Raw genomic sequence first — 18078 nt, forward strand, 5'->3', positions numbered from 1 at the left:
CGCCACACGCAATGGATGGATATGCATTCATCCATTTTCCGAACAGCTTCTCCTCACGCGGGTCGCGGGCGTGCTGGAGCCTATCCCGGCTATCTTCGGGCGAGCGGCAGGCGGGGTACACCCTCAACCGGTCGCCAGCCAATCGCAGCGGATGGATATTATTATTATTATCGCTGCGCTTGCTAAGATATTCAGGTTACAATTAGGAAATTTGCATATTGAAGATATTGTATTGTCATTATTATTCATAGTATAATATTGACAAGTTGACAATCTTCTCCTCTCAAAGACTTGAACGGCAATTTCAAGCGATTCTGAAAGTGCGGCGCGAGTCCCAGCAGGTGTACACGGGCTCCCCCTAGTGGCCTGTCAAACAATCACTGCCTGGGTGCAGTTGTTGCGTTTTCAACATGCTAACATAATTGTAATAGTAAATCCTGTGTATAAAACCAATCCAAACGATCCTGCATCATGTAGGTCACCCTCTCTTACTTTGGTGACACGAATTATTATTATTATTATTATTTACTGAGTTGTTTATGACTGGTTAGAGCGTCGGCCTCACAGTTCTGAGGACCCGGGTTCAAATCCCCGGCCCCGCCTGTGTGGAGTTTGCATGTTCTCCCCGTGCCTGCGTGGGTTTTCTCCGGGCACTCCGGTTTCCTCCCGCATCCCAAAAACATGCATCAATTGGAGACTCTAAATTGCCCGTAGGTGTGACTGTGAGTGCGAATGGTTGTCTGTTTGTATGTGCCCTGCGATGGGCTGGCGACCGGTTCGGGGCGTACCCCGCCTCCTGCCCGATGACAGCCGGGATAGGCTCCGGCACGCCCGCGACCCGAGTGAGGAGAAGCGGCTCAGAAAATGGACGGATGGATGAATTGTTAATTATTGTCGATCATGTCTGCGTCCTTTTGACGAGTGTGAGGACAAAGAAAGAGAGGCTGTTGGTGTCCAACAAGAGGACGTTTATTGTCGAATTCCAACATTACAGATGCGTGTCCTTAGATTGAGGTCGTCGTTTGATTGCCGTGAACCAGATGAGGTGAAAACACGCTCACGTGCACGTCGCTCATCTGCGCACGCGCACTCGGACAGCGTACAAAAATGGAAATACAAAGATCACAATAAAAACAGTGTCGATTTGTTGTTGTTGTTAAGAAAGTCTTATAGCTATGTTTTCTCATCTGTAGAAAGACACCTAAGCTTTAATCCACATTATTTTCTGTCTTTCTCTACAACCCAAGAGTAAGATATACATACAGTGTCTCTCTCTATATATATATATATATATATATATATATATAGAGAGAGAGAGATAGATAGTATAGAGCGAGCACACAGTGTCCACTAAGGTGGACGTCCTCCACGTAAAGTAAAAGGCTGCAGTTGGCCCACGTTGGCTCGGAAAAAGAGAATATCAAGTCAACGCTCGTAAAAACGCATCCGGTTTGTGTTCGGGCAAGAGAGCGCTCCACCTCCTCGCAAGCAAAATACACAAATTCATGTGCGTGACTAATTCCATTGTTACAATGTTCACAGCTACATTTTGACTGGAAAGTCCTGCCCGGCATTTCGTCCTGATCCTTGATTTCCAGCTTACTAGTACCGTCTTCGTCCTCACTAGCGAGACGATTCAGCACACTAGTAAAACTGACTTCTTCCAGTCTTACTAGTAAAGTTTCGTTTTCCACCATTGCTTCGCGCGATACGTGCGGCCTCACATGCGTCATGACGTCGGCGTTTGGATGCTGAATATGCGACCCCCTGCGGGGATGTCAAGTATCTTGCGAAGAAATGCCGAAGCAGCGAGGAAGTGTGACATCTTCCGTCCTCAAATATCTGTTTTTACAGGGAGTTAGGAGGTCTCGTTATTTCTTGACGATCGACGATTGCGCGTCGCGACAGGGTCTACTTTTTCGCTGGAATTGAATTGACATTCCGTTGGTCTGGAAGGGTCCAAGTACTCAAGGTGCAACGCAAAAGTGCCTCACGGTGGACATCTGCACGCTACGAGCGCTTCTAGTCAACTGTTACGTGTTAACTCGCACAGTTTTACCATGTCACTAATAGTACTCTTGTAAACTGGTGCAGTTCTGTCTCACTCCTGATGTGTAGTTGTTCTACTAGTATGCCAAAGTTGTCTTCTGGTAGTGAGGACAGAGTGTACTAGTACATGGACCTTTGGAATAAATGCCCAAACCTTTTTCACCGCGTGGACGCATTCTTACGCCGTTTGTCACCTCGAAATGTCATGTCGCTGCTGCCCTTAACTGAGAAGAAGGCGTCGTTTCCAACCACCCGTCTGTCCGCGACCCGACCGTGACCCGCTTTTGGGTCCCGACCCAGCAGTTGAGAACCACGGAAAAGTGGCTACGGAGCGACTCCCGACACACCTCGCCAGATGGAAAATGTCGTGCGGATGCGCGGGCTGGCGCGGGCGTCCGAAACGGCGGGCGGATTGACACGGGCGCGGCAACTCGCTCGGCAGCGGTCCTCCCTTTTCTTCGTGGCAAAGGAGGGCAAAAAAAAAAAAAAAAAACGTTCAACGTTCAACAAGCCATCCGCTTCGGCCGCGCGACGCCATCTTAAGCGCCCGCTACAAGAATTGCTGACGACAGAGCGAAAGCGTGCCGAGCAGGAAACATTTGCGGCGGGTTTCGTGGGAAGAAGCTCGGAGGAGAAGTCTGCTACGCTCTGAAGGAAAAAGAGAGAAAACAAGTTGGGGGTGGTCACAAGCGACAGGAAGGGAGACAAAAAGTCAAATGGGGATTCGACTGCGAGGACGAAAGTCGATGACGACTCACGGCGAGGGTTGCGACATTCCGGGAAGTTTTACAATGAGACGTTTTCCGTGGAATTCACGTGAATTTATTGCAATTGACCAAACTCAAAGTTGGATTTGTGGGAAATATGTGTGAGCACAACCCTGACTGAAACAAGAAGATCTAAAGCAAGGACAGGAAGTCCTCCAGTTACGACGCAGTCGACCTACGACGTTTCGACTTTACGACGCCCGTGCCTCGGCCGCCGTTTTGTCCCGGCACCGTAATGTTTCTGCTTAGCTAGCGCATAGCGCTTGCCTGCGTTTGTGCGGCGGGAGTATCTTTGCCTTTTTCACCCTCCTTTTTTTCACACTCTCGGCAGTAATGGTAAGTGCAGCATCTTATTTTTGGATTTGAGCGTATTTTAGTTTCTTTATACGAAGTGTTAACCTTTCCCGCTACGGTCCCCTGACCGTAACGGTGAAATCCGACTTACGCGGAAAAACGTGTTACGAACGGAACTCGTTCGTAAATGGAGGACTTCCTGTACAGTTAAGGTGGCGAGTGCCCCAATTTACGAGTTTTTTGTCACTGACCAATTTTGTCTTGACATAAAAGAACAACCCGACAGCGAGATGGCGCCGGCGCACTAAACATCCGGCCGCCATCTATTGACATTGATTTCCTCACAATTCCAGTTGGCGGCGCCAATGTGCCACCTGCGCCGTTCGACCCCACAGAAGAAGAACACGGAAGCGGTAGTCGTGTTTCTCTGCTCGCAATTTCGCTTTGCGGGTTACGCGGAGGGCAAATGTTTCTACTGCGTGTTTTTATACAGCACAAAACTGTTGACTGCATTTTTGTCTTATGAAAAAAACATTCGAAAAAAAAAAACATTTTTTTTGTTTTTGCGTTCCCATTAATGGTCATGGAACAAATTCAACTTGTATCTCAAGGCAGCACTTTAATTAAAATACTGGCAAGATCTGTTTATTTTGCATTTTTGCATGGATGTCTGCTTATGACAAAAAAAGTGTTTCTAATTTCCTGTCCATTCACCAGAAACGATCTGTAAATTTACTGCAAGTTTTCCTCCCCTTTGCAAGCCGACTCCTAACGAATAATCGCTTGTGCCAAACTCCTTTGACATTTGATCCTCATTGAACCAGTCCAGTTGTTTTTCCTCTTTTCCCTTTCTACAACAGTTTTTAATTTTTTATTTTTTTATTTATTTTTTAAACAGTGCTCGCGTTTATGAGCCACTATTGGAAAAAAAAAAAACCTCTTTTGAAAACCAACAGGCGAGCGACGCGCCCGTTTGGGAGGAAAAATGTTCAGTCCGCTTCCTGGCGGCATTAAAAGACGTCGCCGGATTGGAGCAGATCCCGGAAGTGGTCCCGCAAAGAAGAAGTCATGCGCTACGAGCCGTCCGTGTGAGCGGCCGCCGGCCGGGCCGCGCGGCGAGATCCCGGGCGACCCGGCGTCACGCGGGCGACCTCGCGGAGATGCGAGCGTCGGCGACAAAGGCGCCGCGGAGCTCGTCCGTCCTCGACCCCCCCGCCCGGGGCGCGGCGGTCGGGTTGCTAGCGCGGCCGGGTTACCAGTTCATCATGGAGCTTCTGTTGAGGGTCATGAAGAACACTTGGCTGCTGCCTCCCGAGCGCACCGACGCAAAGAAAACCTGCACAAGAGGACGCCGTCAATTCAGAAGGCAAACATTGAATTTTGGCATTTATAAAACAAAGAGAATTACAGGTTGTCCATTTAACTTTGCCTGACTTAAGTCGGCCAGCTTAATGCTAACGTACGCGGGCGTTTGGAGAGCATTTTGGGCGGGGGGGGGGGGGGGGGGGGGGGAAACCGGAGTACCCGGAGAAAACGCGAAGAACATGCAAACTGCGCACAGTCGGGGGCCGGATTTGAACCCGCAACCTCGCAATTGCGAGGCAGATGCGCTCACCGGTATTTCTGTCTGCTGCAAATTAAACGTGAATGAGACATTCAACAAAATCAAAAATGCCCATTTTTCCCATTTCAAATTGAAATTGTTGAGCTCATTCAGAAGATGTTGGAAACAATTTTTCACATTGCAATAATTCGCGCATTGGCCAAATTCCCCATTTTTCACAGTAAAATTCCCAAATGTAAGAGAATTTACAAAATTGACCCATTCAAACCATCCCGACTTCAAGTTTCCCGTTCACATGCAATTTCTTCCCAAATTGCATGCCCTAGTGACCTTTGACCTTGCGCCCACAACACCACGCAGCGGGCGTCGAGAGGAATGTCGTAGTTTCCGGATGACGAGCGAGCGGAGGCGCTCACCTTGTCGTTCCTCTCCGATAAGAACTTCAAGCGCTGAGCTCGCTTGTGCATGAAGACGCCGTCCAGGTGGCCCGTCTCCACCGAGCGGATCTCGATGGCCTTCTCGCCCCAGCCCATGATCTGGTTGGAGTGGATGTAGGCTGGCGCACGCGGGCGCACACACACAAACACATTTCACATTTAGGTCGTCTAGGTCGGCCCTGGCAGTCGCCGTTCATTGAGCTGGACAAACCGGTCAAACACGCAAATGCGCTCAAGGAGCCGCTGTCGCCCACAACTCACACCCAGACGCTCACGCGCGCGCGCGCGCTAACCGGCCGACCCGACTCCAGCTCAGCTCAAGAAGAAGAAAAAGAAGGAGCAGCGGACGGGGCGTTGCGTGGCACGTACCGACGGAGGTGGGCATCTCGCCCCACTGCAGCACCACGTCTTTGGTGATGCGTCCGTACGTGTTGACGTAGACGCCCTCGTCCTCGTAGCACAGCAGCATCTCCATGCCGTCCGTCTTGGGCAGCACCACGATGGCGTGCGGCGTCACCTGACCTTGGATCTGCCGGGGACGCGCAAAAAAAAACCGCTCATCGCCACGGAAAGGCCACGCCGTCGCCCGGCACGTCGGGGCACGACGACGGGAGCCCCCGCTAACGCAAAGTGTTGCGGAGTTTGCATTGGTTTCGTGTTGAATGCATACATTCGTATCCAAAATGAAGAATTTGACAATGTTTTCAGTTTTCATACCGAATATTGCGAACATTCTGGTCTTGATAATCGTGAAATGAAATGCGGGCATTGTTCCATTTTCCCTTACATGCGAGGGTATGTAGATGTCGTAGGGGTTTCCGGAGTCCACATCCACGACGTGGAAGCCGGAGTTGGAGCCGTAGATGACCTTCAACCTCTGCCCCTCCTCCACCGTCAGGTCTACCAGCAGGGGGCGGTGCTGCAGCTCCGCGAAAGACTGAAATACGCACACGGTGCTATTCGGCATTCGCCCGCCAATTTGTATTCTCGATTCGTCACGCGAACACGGACGCACCTTGAAGGCCATGAACTTGTGGTAAGGTTTGGGAGCCCAGGCGTAGATCTCCACGGCATTCTTCAAGGCGATCACCAAGAACTTGATCCTCTCGTACTTCACTGCGGAAGGGTTGAGAGGTCCGAGTTCAGAAACGTTGAAAAGATCGGCCGAGTCTTCGCCGGAGCCGCCCGTGGCCGAACGAGACCTCCGTACCGACTTTGTAGTGCACGCATCCCTCCAGGTCGCCCACGGTGATCCAGCCCTGCTTCTTCTCCACCTCGGGGTCGTTGTGGAGTATTCGGTTCCTCAGCCAGGACAGGTAGTAAACGCGCAGCTTGTTCTTCTTGCCTGGAAACAGGTGACACGACATCACACTGACAGGAAATCACAGCCATCGCGTTTTTGGGGTGAGTTGAACTTTTGACTGTCTCCAGCAGGGCTGTCGAACTCATTTTTGAGTTCCACTCGGAGGGCCGCTCCGGCTGCAAACCCATATGGTGGCCTCATATGTATTCCATATACACAAATTCATGGATCGTTACTTTTGAAATCGGAAGCCAGTGAAAACTGTTTGTTCAACTACAGTACGAATCCATTGGATTTTAAAAGGGGGGTGGGTCACCCAAAATGCTTGCAATATCGCAATATTTTTAAAAGTGAAGCCAATTTGCAATTTGGGTATTTTGGCAAGAAACAGAAAGTCGAGGCCGCATAAGACGATGTGGCGGGCCGGAACTGGCCCCCGGGCCACCGGTTCGACACCCGCGGTCTACAGGCAGGCCCCGGTTTGGACTGGCACGCCTCCGGCGTCGCGCCGTGTTGTGCCACGACATGAAACGGATGCTGCTTCATTAACTCTTTCCATGCCGGACATCTTTCTATCCGTCAACTGCAATCCAACCGTTTACTGCCAGCGACCGATCGCTTCGTCGAGAACGTTTATCGACGGCGAGACGTGCAAGAGGGTCTCGCCCAGATTGACGGTGAAAGTCGAGCGTAACGCGAAACAAAATAGCCGAAGCTCCGCTAGGAAGCGAATCAATGATCAATGATTGACTATCTCGAGATGACAGCTTTCCAACGTATCGAAACGCAACGAGGGTCCGCTGTACTGCTCATCCTCGTGAGCGTGGCAGGCGAGCGGGGGGCGTATTTTGTGAATTTTGCCACAGCGAGTTGCGCGAAACCGGCTGACGCGCTAAACGGTTGGACATTTGCACCCGAAAGCCGGAGAGTCCACCTGAGATGGTGACCAGGACGTTGAGACCTTCCAGGACGTCCATCTGCTGGAAGCGTCTGCGGTTGATCAGGTTGTAAACTTTGCCCTGGCCGCTGCGGTCCAGCAGCATCAGCCCGTTCTCCGTTCCCACCAGCAGGTTCACCCCTGCAAACGGGAATACGGATTTGCCGGAATACAATTCCGAGAACCCGATAGTCGACCGATTCAGAATACAAAAACAATCGCACAAAATAAAAACTGCTTTTTTTGCTCCCTTCACACGTACACAAGTAAAGATATCAATTACGGGCGCAACATGTGATTGTTTTACAATACTTTTGATTCACTTTCCAACAAAGAGAGAAATCAAGTTCTTTCAAAATATTTTTGCAGACGATTTGTTGACTCGTCATGATCTTTGTGTTATGTTCTAACGTGTAAGGGAAAATGTAATCAATGTCATTTGGGAAAAAAAAAAGTCAAAAACGGCGGCTGATTCACGGGCTCGCCAATTAGTCAGCGTGTGAACACGTGGCAACGGCCCACCCGAATCCGGGTAGCTTTCGTTCTTTGAACAAGGAAAAAGTGACTCATTGCTTTGAAATTGAAAAGTGACAGAATTGCCGATTGAAACCTTTGTCAGATCAAAAATACAAAATTGAAAAATCAGGCCACAAAATTGGGCTTGATCACATTGCATTAAAAAAGGGCTTACTTACATGGGCCAAAAGTCGGGGAAAAAGGAGCCGCACCTTTTTCAGACCGAAACCAGAACGAGTGCTCACTCTCCAGTACTCACCGATACCGATACCGATACCGAGTACCTGCGGCGATGACAATAAAGGCGGCGATTGTTGTCGCGCTCACCCCAGAGAGCGGCGCACAGGATCTCGGAGTTGAAGCGCTTCTTGTACTTGCGGATCTCGGGCGTGTCGCTGTGCGGTCGGATGTTGGTGGGGTTGACGTTGACCACCGAGATCTTGCGCGCCTCGTTGAGCCGCGCCTGCTCCTGCTTCAGCAGCTCGTCGGTGAACAGCGCTGCGGCACAACACGCACGTGCAGATTCACGTTCAGAAAACTTGAGTTCTCCCATTCGGGCAATTCAGTTGACAGCTCCCGCTTCGATGCGCCGCGACGGCCGTTCGTTGGACGTCCGACTCGGGCGCGGGTGAAACAGCGGAATCGATCGATAGGACGAATGGTCGAGAAATGGATTCTAAAGCTATTCGATAGCCCCAGCACTAGTATCTTTTTTTGCCAAACCAGTATTTTGAAAACAGTGGAGGTGCCCGAACCAAATTCCTTTCAAAAATGAAAAGAAGTTTTTATGGCCATTGAAAGTGAACTCAGTTACATCCAGACATCCATTTTCTGTCGCGCTTCTCCTCACGCGGGTCGCGGGCGCGCCGGAGCCCATCCCAGCTATCGTCGGGCGGGAGGCGGGGTACGCCCTGAACCGGGCGCCGGCCAATCGCAGGGCACATCCAAACAAACAACCATTCGCACTCACATTCGCACCTACGGGCAATTTAGAGTCGTCAATGAACCTAGCACGCGTGTTTTTGGGGTGTGGGAGGAAACAGGAGTACCCGGAGAAAAGCAAAGAACATGCAAACTCCACACAGGCGGGGATTGAACCCCGGTCCTCAGAACTGGGAGGCAGACGCTCTAACCAGTCCTCCACCGTCCTGCCTAACTCAGTTACAATACTTAAAAAAAAAAAAAAAAAAACGTTTTTTTTTTAAATCTATCAGTCGAAATGTTACAGTGGAAGGGTTTCTATGCCTCACAATTCTGAAGTTAAGAGTTCAAAATCAAGACTCCGAGTTTTCAATTGAAAAAGTTGGGACTGTTCAGAGTTTGAATCCGACGCACCCGAAGCAGAGACGTCGTCGTCGTCGTCGTCGTCGTCGTCCGTCGGGGAAGTCCCGTACACCCTGGGATCCACAAACGGAGTGAAGGAGGCCTTGGAGCCGCCGCCGCCTCCTCCTCCCATCCCGTACTGCGGGGATGCAAAAAAAAAAAAAAAAAAAACAAAAAACAGCACTGAAGAGTTTCCGGGCAAAAGCGTCAACTAAAAGCTCAGATGGGTTGCCACGGCAACAACAGAGCTACAGGACGTCCGGGAGCAACTTTGCGGGTCACACGCGGGTTCAGGTGTTCGATTCACGTGTGAGATCGCGTCTGGATTCATCGCGTGCGATCACGTGGGATCGTGTGCGGATTTACGCGTGGCTCGCCAAGGCGATGTTTGGTTTCGGATGTATTCGACCTACTTTGCTGTCGGCAAACAAATTAACGATGCCGAAGACGCTCCGCCGCTGCTCGCCGCGCTTCTGGAAAAAGACAGACGGGGCGGACAGCGAGGCCGTGATTGGCGGGTGAGGGGCGGCGAGAGCAGGTTGACGCGCGCCGCCGGGCACCGGTATCGAGTCAACTGGTACGTTTATCACCTCCTTTCAATTTTTTATTGATTGTGCATTCCCAAAAACAAAACGTCAAACTGATACATTTAGCAATATAGTAACGCTCCGTTACGAAAAGTCGTGCTATCGACGTAGCAGCCGTGGCTAACATCGGCTTGTTTACAGTCCGTGTTGGGAAGGTAACTTTGGAAATGCTGTGATGATATGATTTACTTCCATTTTAGGGTTCAATTACGTGATCTTGTGACATCTAATTAGTTACTCGCCAACACTGGCGCACATCTCGAGGGTCAGAGACTCGGGAGGCGGGGGGGATTAGTGAAGTGAGGCTACTTTGAAATCTCGCCTGCCGTTTTCATACTGCAAACTTTCAACTTTAAAAGCGAGGATTGACGGGTGCAGAGTAACGATCATAATCATCGCGCATTACACTTAAATCGTGCTTTTCCTGAGCACTCAAAAGACGCTTTACAATTTTAGGCATTATTCATCGACTCCGCAGTCACACCCGGTGCCGCTAAGGTACTCGTGTAGCCGCCGCTGCCCTGCAGGGGGCGGTCTGCCATTCCGCGCCTACGGCACCAAACGTCCGACCGCATTCGGTCGTAGGCGACGTGGGTTAAGCGTCTCGCCCGGGGACGCGACGCCGACGCGGATAGGAAGCGGCGACGACCCGCCGGTCGGCCTGTGCCGCGCCACGCCACCCACACAGAACACAGTGGCAACACGAGAGGGCGCTCACCTCGCGCATCATCAGTGTGCCGCCTTTAGAGTTGGTTCCGTAGGCGTCGCCGTGCGAGTCGTCGTGGCCTCCCGTCATGCCCGGGGACTCGTCGGCACCTTGGCTGGCGGCAGGCCTGAAACACATTTTGGGTACGACTCGGTTCTTTCTTTGCAACCTCCTCGGTCTTCGGAAGAGAAAATGTTTCTCTCCGCCGTGTGGAGGTCGCGTCACGAATAAGCGAATCATTTCCGCGTCCGAATGTTCACAGTCGCAACGCGTCTGTTTCATGCTTTTTGTTTCAAGTGGAATTCAATTCAACTCAAACTTTTACGCCATATATTGTGTGCACGTGCGATGCTGCTGTGTATCATTCCTTATTGTCTTGTAACGACATGACGTCGATGCTAATTTCCGTCAGGCTGTCTATGGCATTTCACATTGTATGTTAGCATTAAGCTAGCTGACGTTTTTTCGTTGTCATTTGTGTCAACGTATCCTTCCAATGTCACGCACACGGCGATGTAAAACGCTCACATGATTCGCGGGATGTCGCTGACGGCGACGGTTCCGTCGTTGGCTCCGCCCTCTCCGTCTCCTTCCTCATCCTCGCTGCTGTGCGACTCCTCGCTGGACGAAGAGTAGTCGGTGACCTTGACGGGCGGGCGGCTGGTTTCTTCGCCCTGGCGCAGCTCTCGCAACTCTTTGGCCAACGCCGTCAGGTCCTGGCGGATGCATAAAGCGCCTTGTTGATTCCCAGAAAATAGGAGTTCACAACCGCATGTTGTCGTCCTACGGTACAGCGAACCCCTGCACGTGTGTAGTTCTGCATTTGTAAATTCAAATGTTGCAGTTTTTTTTTCAGGACCCATTATTTGCTGGGGGGGGGGGGGGGGGGGGGGTAACAAGAAAACAATAACAAAAATATCCCATTTGCTGGTTTGACGCCAAAGCAATAAAGCATTACTTTGGTGCCAAGGAAATATGTTGAAGTCAATTGAGTCGCTTCGTTTAGACAAAAGTGGTGCTCGGGCACAATCGTGTGAGATTTCTAGGCAAGCGTTTTTTGGGGAGGTGTGAATTGCTCGTGGATTTTTGCTATTTGCGGCAGGGTTTGCAGCCGCGAATAATGGGGGAACACCCAATCGAGGTAGAACTGAGTCATAAAATGGCTACCAGGAAAGTAGTCATTGCTACTTTTGGTGCGTAGCAAATTGGTGACAAGAACGCCGGCGTCCTTACACTTCCATTGCATTTCTTCTCAATGGAATCGTCTGTAAGGTATTTATTTTCATGGTTAAGTTGAAAATGTTATGACAGTGTTTTGGAATCACGGTTAGGAATCTTTGTGGTTTCGACCTTGATGAATATCTCCTCTTATCTGCACCGAACATGAGGTTGCAACACACCACAAAATCTAATTTTGCACAACTTGCAAAATCGACGTCCCGACTACATTGGGATTGGGCTTGTAGGTTTGCAACACAGTCGTATTCCTTTTATTTTCATTGTCATGCCTCCGTTGTGTTTTGTTTATCATTTCATGTGTTTTACAGCTTTATGTTGGCATCCATGTGGACGGCAATGAACATTTCCCCCCCCCGACTGTTCATATGATAAGGAACACTTCCAATTATGACTTATTATTATTCTTGAATTTTTGGGGGGGGGGGCCGTCAATCAGTCACAGGTTTTTCACTGTTAAAGCAAAGGCTGTGCAGTTGAAAAGCCAAAGAACAAGCGCACAGAGTGCGGTAGCCTTGCTGAGGTGGACGCTTGTGAGGGGGCGTGGCCGTGCTGCATGCTGGGGAAAGGTCAAAGGTCAGGGAATTTGCGCATCCCCAAAACGGGAGGGGCGGCGAACATAGACATACATGCATAGACGGCCCCATCGAGGGGGTCGACCGGGTGCCGTGACACGTCGGCGTGTCCGCCATATCGGATGCGACAGATCTGCCCGTAAATTAACGCAAGTGGTTTTAGTGCCCATCGGACACACCGGGATCGGATGAATTGTTTTTACATTCAGTGAGTTCGGCCATTTTAGCTTCTAATGATGACAAACATTGGAGACAGCCAGCAGTGCAGCCTTCCCCTTCGACACCTGTTCTGTTTTTTTCTCAGCCCTTTTCCTCTGTGAAACCCGCATAATATGAGAAAAGCTAGCAAAGCAACTAACATCAATCACACAAGCATGTCGGGGGAAATTTTGTTCAATAGGAAAGGCTTCTCTCGTTGTTATGAGGCTGATTTTGCTCCGGGAATTAGCAGGATTATGCGCCGACGGGACTTCATTATATTCGCCACAAAGTTTGGTAATTCTGTTTTCAAAATGATGGAAGAATGGCCGAATCCAATCAAAAGTCGTTGTTCAGTCTTCATGTCGGGAGCTCTGGCTGTCTTTGAGTGCACAGGAAGGTGTCTACAAATAAAGTCAATTATGATGATGATTATTAACAGTTGCTACTTCTGCAAGCAGCAAACGAACGAGGCGTCGTCTCATTTTCTCCCATCGCCACATCCAATACGGCGTCAACGTCGACGTACGGTTCGGCGTCTGCGCCGAGCCGTCTTTGGCCGCGACCGGAAGGAAGCGCAGGCTCACGTCGGACACGCCGGGAAATGGTTGCATCCTCTCGTTTGGGATCAAAAACGGACTCAAACGTAAAGGTCACATTTCCCCGTGCCGGAGTGGGGACTCCGACCCGGACCCCGCTGGTTAAGAAAGCACGCTAACGCGCTAGTGAGGGGGAGGAGCCACGTACACTGACCTCGTCGAGAGCTTTCTTATAGCTCTGATGGATGGAGGAGAGCAGAAGAAGAGGAGCGACAGTGAGCAGGAAAACGTGAACAGTGCGCGCACGCGCTTTCTCACCGCAGGCCGACCGGGTCTGGACGCGTCCCTGCTGTCGTCTTTGGCCTCGTCAGACGCCGTCGCGGAGCCTTCGGGCTTGGTGGCCGCATTCGCTGAGCACGACAACGAACGACACTTGACGCACAATCTGATCCACGGTGGAATAGTCACGAAAAGAACCGTATGCTCCACCTCGCTCGTTGGACCCCCCCTGCGAGCTGGGGGTGCTGGAGCTGGACGAGCTTCCGCTGCTCATCCTCTTCATGGGCGTATCCGTGGAAATGTCAGCCCGCCGCAGATCAGGGTTGCTACGACGACACAAACGCTCGTTCATAAAAGAGAACAGTGTGTTGCGTGCACGTGCGTGCGTGTACCTGGCGCGTATGAGGCGAGCCCCGGCTCGCGGCCCGAGTCCCGGCCCGTTTCCCGGGGAGTTCTTCCTCGCCAAGGCCGGGGAGATGGAGGTGGTCCTCTGAGGAACCTGAAGGTCACACGTCGACAAGGTCACACGTGCGCCTCAATACACAACTACAGTGAACCCGTGCCTAAGAAGACAAATTCAAACGATATTGCAAGTTTCGGGTTTGCAGATGGAGTTAAGCTTAGCGTATCCAGCAAAACACGGCCCAGGGGCCAAATACGGACTCGCTCCGTTCTTTAATCTAATCGTTCTTAATCCCATTGAGCATTTACATGATCAAGAATCCTTTAATATTTGGTGCGCTCAGATTGTTTCCCCCGAAAACGAGTTATTCAAAATGGAGTGTTTCTTTTCTGTTCTCATCTTTTTTATTTATTGTGAATAATAAAATACAAAATGCATCAAGTCAACAATTTGACACGTAGTGCCAATGTATTTTTATTGAATTAAATACAGCGGCGCCTTGACTCACGAGCCGTCACTTGACCTAATTTTACATATGAGTGCGCTTCGGAGCCCCGCCGCTAGATGGCGCCAGCGGAGTTCGCAACATCCGGCCGCTGTCGAGTCACATTGGTTTCCTTGCGGTGGAAGGTCAATTCCAGTTGGCGGCGCTAACGCTACATTAAACTGCTTTGCCAGCCATCAATGAAGAACAAGGAAGGACAATACATTAGGGACAGCCGTGTTTTGTGTTCACGTTTTCCGTGTTTCCGTGTCGTGTGGCGATCAGATGTTTTGAGCGTCACACAGTCCAATACCGTTTCTTCAAAGAAAAACTCATTTTGGCGTGGCTGAAAGGGAGGAATTGCATTTGGATTCACTTGAACGGGGAACGATGACTTGACATCTGAGCGTGGTCAGGGAACTCATTCAACTCGTATCTCAAGGCACCGCTGTGATTACTTCGTTAAATGAATAAAATAAATCGTAGAAATCAAACCCGCCGACAAATGGGTTCACTGTACACGAGACGACAGACACAAAGGAGGAGGAGGGGGAGGGCATGCTGACACCTTGGGGGGCATGTCGTCGTCCTGCCGCAGCCACGAGCTGCGCTCCAGCATGTCCAGAGGGGGCGCCAGACGTGCCAGAGGCAGGGGGGGAGGGGTGTCGGAGGTGGGGTCCGAGTTCTGCCGGGGCACGGGGGGGCGCGAGGGGGAGGGCGACGGGGCGCACGACGACGACGACGACGACGACGCCCCGCGCGGCTCGTACAGAGACTGAGAGCCCGACAGGCCCGGCGTACTCTTCACCTGCACCGGTTGTGCCATCTGCGCCCGCGCCGGCGGGGGGCGAAGAGGAGGAGGAAGATGAGGAGGAGCGGGATGAAGGAGAAAAAGGAGAGGCCGTCACGCACGACGCACTTTTGTCTTTTGTTTTCTTCTTTCACACTTTCGGACGGACAAATAAATTGCAGTTTATTTGTCAGGACACGTTTGGACTGTTAAAAAAAGAAAACGAGTGACTTGAATTTCTACGAACAAACGCATAATGAGAAAAAAAAAAAATCTCAATCGAACTTTGACCTCATTTGTACAAGTCGATGAGGACGTTCGTTTAAGGCTCGCTTGACGTATCTTTCACGTACATTGAATACGATACGGCTCGCAAGCGGGCAACAAAACGTTACGTAGCCTAGCAAGCTAGTGCTATCGCTAACGGTCGGACGTAAACATGCCGCCGTTCTGTCGCATCGTGCTCTCAAGTTTCGGAGTGGGTGAAGTCATTTAATTGTAAATAAAGTCATTGAATTACAGTAAGTTAGCAGCCACGATTTCGGTCACGTTGTCGTGTCGGTTCGACCTGACCGATTAGAATCCACGATGTGACTGGAGCGGCGACTTCCGACCTTACGGAGCCAAGGAACATATTGTACAATCGAAAAATCTCACGGCACACCAACGAACAAAAATGTCCCAAAATGTGGATCCATTCATGACTGCGTTGACTTCCTGCCATCTTCTAATCGAAGAGCATTCATTGGTTCTGTCTGTCACTTTGCCTCACTGGCATAAATAGAGGAACAAAGATACATTATTGATTGGAAATGTAATTTTTGGAGCAATTAAGTACACAAGTATGTACAGTAAATGAACAGGTCATTTAAATAGACACGTTCCTCCATCTTGTGATCGTTTTTTTAAACTCTGTGATCGGCCCCAAAAATCCTGATCGTGTAAAAGCTTACTTCTGATTAATATTGCATTCGGGGAATAAGGATTAAACGGATCAATTTTCATCCATGTCAGGGGGCCGCCATGTTGGGAAATATCGCCCTCTGCTGTCACAATGTGAGCAAACTTGGAAAACAGGCAGCGGAACTGCGAGCCGATGAAATGACGGTTTGAATCGGAACTTGCAAAAATTGTGTTGCCGTGGAGATGGCATCAACCCGTCTTCGTTCTCGCAGCATAGACGGACGGACGGGGCGCCCGCCGCCTGTTTTCCGGCGAGCGCGAGAGACGACGCGACGTTCATTTCGATCGACGGCAGAAGGCGAATTTGCCCAACGTGGCGGCGCTGACGTGGATGAACATGGATCGCTTTCATTCGGATTCCGCGGACACAATATTCATCAGAATACCATGTTGACACTCGAGTGTGGGGTCACATAGGACCTATTCTTCTCCCTTTGAAAAAAACGAAATGCTGATATTTCATTTTAAGGCCAAATCACCCATCTTGAAATGAAATGTCTTTAGCGCCTCCTTTCAAGCGTCTTGCTTTTTTTTTCAGGATCACATTCAAACGTTCCGAAAATCCCATTTGATCGACGGCGGCTATCGAGGCGTAGAGGTAGCGATGGCGCGCGCACCCACCTGCGGCTCGACGGCGCGGTGCGTGGGCGGCGTCCGCGCCTGCTGGATGGCGCAGCTGCCGAAGGACTCGGATCGGGGGGGCAGCGACGGGTCCGAGATCCGGTTGGACACTTTGTGCTGCAACGCAGGAGAAGTCTGGCGGTTGGCCGCAAAACGCTCGTCCGCCTGAGGCGCACGCACACACACACACACACACGCACGCACACACGTGCGCAACTCAGTCACTCCCGACAAGCAGCGGGGCACCTGACGGCCGTATGAACTTTGACCCTGGTGACCTTAGACGTGTCTTTCGCCACGGCAGCTTTTCTCCAAAGCTGAACTTGAAGTTCGTTCACTAAAATGTGCGGACAAAAAGTCAACAGGCTGAAATCGAGATCGACATTCGCCTGCCAATCAAATCGGTCGGCTTCTGTCTGCCGTTGCCCGACACGCGCCGCCGCCAGGGGGCCGGCGTGAGTGTCGGGGCAACTTCGGCGGCTTGAGACGTTTTCGTAGCGCATACACGCAAATAAAAAAAAACAAAAAACAACAACAACAAGCCTGCAGGAGAACAAGTGCTGGTTAGTTACAGGTAGTTAGTTGGTTGAGTTAGTTACAATTGGACCCTGTGAGCCTTTTTTTGGGCCAACATGAATGAAAACAGCAGCTGACAATCTTTCGTCTTTGAGCCGCGAAGTGAACCAACGGAACGCTGGAGAATCTTTGCGCCGATGGCGACGACTGGCAACATCTCGCGGGTTCGCCTCGCGGAAGGAGAGGACGACCGCTTCGAGTTTGTGCTGATATCGGGGTCAAAGGTTGCGTTGGGTTGGAGCCAAACCCAAAAAATGAGGAATGCTGAAACAATGACGATCTCGTCTCAAACGTGCGAAACGTGCGCCCGTTTAATTGAAGAGAACGTGCGCGTTCTGTTGCGCTATCAATAGAATCAATTATTTGAGCAATTATACCATTGATTATTCGAGCATTGACACGAAAAGGATTTTTTTTTTTTTCACGATTGAACAACGATACCCATACAAAATGTGCATGTGAGCTGTAGGTTTGATTTTGGTCCACTCGGGGTCTACACTGTAGTATGCGTGACTTTGAATGTGTGTGGACTTTTTTGGAATCAAATTACAATGAAATTCTCTTCCGCTGGAAGAAAATTGAAGAAGAAAAAGACGCATAATTTGCAGTCAATAAATAGGATTTGGACCAGTTAAGTACGCTTTGCAAAAATATGCAAATCTCTCCGGTGTCATTCTCACTGTAGTCTTGCTCCCAAAGGAGAACCGCACTTTTCCTCAGTGCCAGTTTTCAAAAGCTTCGCTTTTCAAATTTGGTCCCAGTTTTTGCCAGTTTGAAATTGCTCTGCAGCGCCTGCCCGCGAGACCCGGCCGCTCGTTTCCCGGAATCGAGCGCCCGCCCGACGCGCTCCGTGCGCGTGCCAACTTTATCGAGCGTTTTCTCGACGGACCGGTGAACGCAAGTGTCGTCGGGCCGCGTCGCGCGGCGGACG

General features: G+C 50.6%; 1 protein-coding gene across 7 annotated transcripts in view; it reads right to left on the bottom strand.

Moving 5' to 3' along the window:
- Positions 1 to 947: 947 nt before the first annotated feature.
- LOC133396587 (TRAF2 and NCK-interacting protein kinase-like) overlaps positions 948 to 18078 on the bottom strand; it is a 36721-nt gene continuing 19590 nt past the window's right edge. For 6 of the 7 annotated variants that reach the window (XM_061666594.1, XM_061666599.1, XM_061666595.1 and 3 more), the window contains 16 exons: positions 16572 to 16736; positions 14766 to 15023; positions 13703 to 13809; positions 13521 to 13636; positions 13350 to 13441; positions 11012 to 11199; positions 10496 to 10610; positions 9203 to 9329; positions 8195 to 8365; positions 7349 to 7492; positions 6322 to 6456; positions 6127 to 6227; positions 5899 to 6048; positions 5481 to 5640; positions 5091 to 5230; positions 948 to 4446 (listed from right to left, as the gene is read on the bottom strand). In XM_061666594.1, coding sequence (XP_061522578.1) covers positions 4363 to 4446; positions 5091 to 5230; positions 5481 to 5640; positions 5899 to 6048; positions 6127 to 6227; positions 6322 to 6456; positions 7349 to 7492; positions 8195 to 8365; positions 9203 to 9329; positions 10496 to 10610; positions 11012 to 11199; positions 13350 to 13441; positions 13521 to 13636; positions 13703 to 13809; positions 14766 to 15023; positions 16572 to 16736 — 2253 coding nt within the window. In that variant the 3' untranslated portion in view covers positions 948 to 4362. The remainder of the gene's footprint in view (positions 4447 to 5090; positions 5231 to 5480; positions 5641 to 5898; positions 6049 to 6126; positions 6228 to 6321; positions 6457 to 7348; positions 7493 to 8194; positions 8366 to 9202; positions 9330 to 10495; positions 10611 to 11011; positions 11200 to 13349; positions 13442 to 13520; positions 13637 to 13702; positions 13810 to 14765; positions 15024 to 16571; positions 16737 to 18078) is intronic. The other variant, XM_061666598.1, reaches the window with a different exon arrangement.

This window comes from Phycodurus eques, chromosome 21 (genome assembly GCF_024500275.1).
Source record: "Phycodurus eques isolate BA_2022a chromosome 21, UOR_Pequ_1.1, whole genome shotgun sequence".
Taxonomy (NCBI): Eukaryota; Metazoa; Chordata; class Actinopteri; order Syngnathiformes; family Syngnathidae; genus Phycodurus; species Phycodurus eques.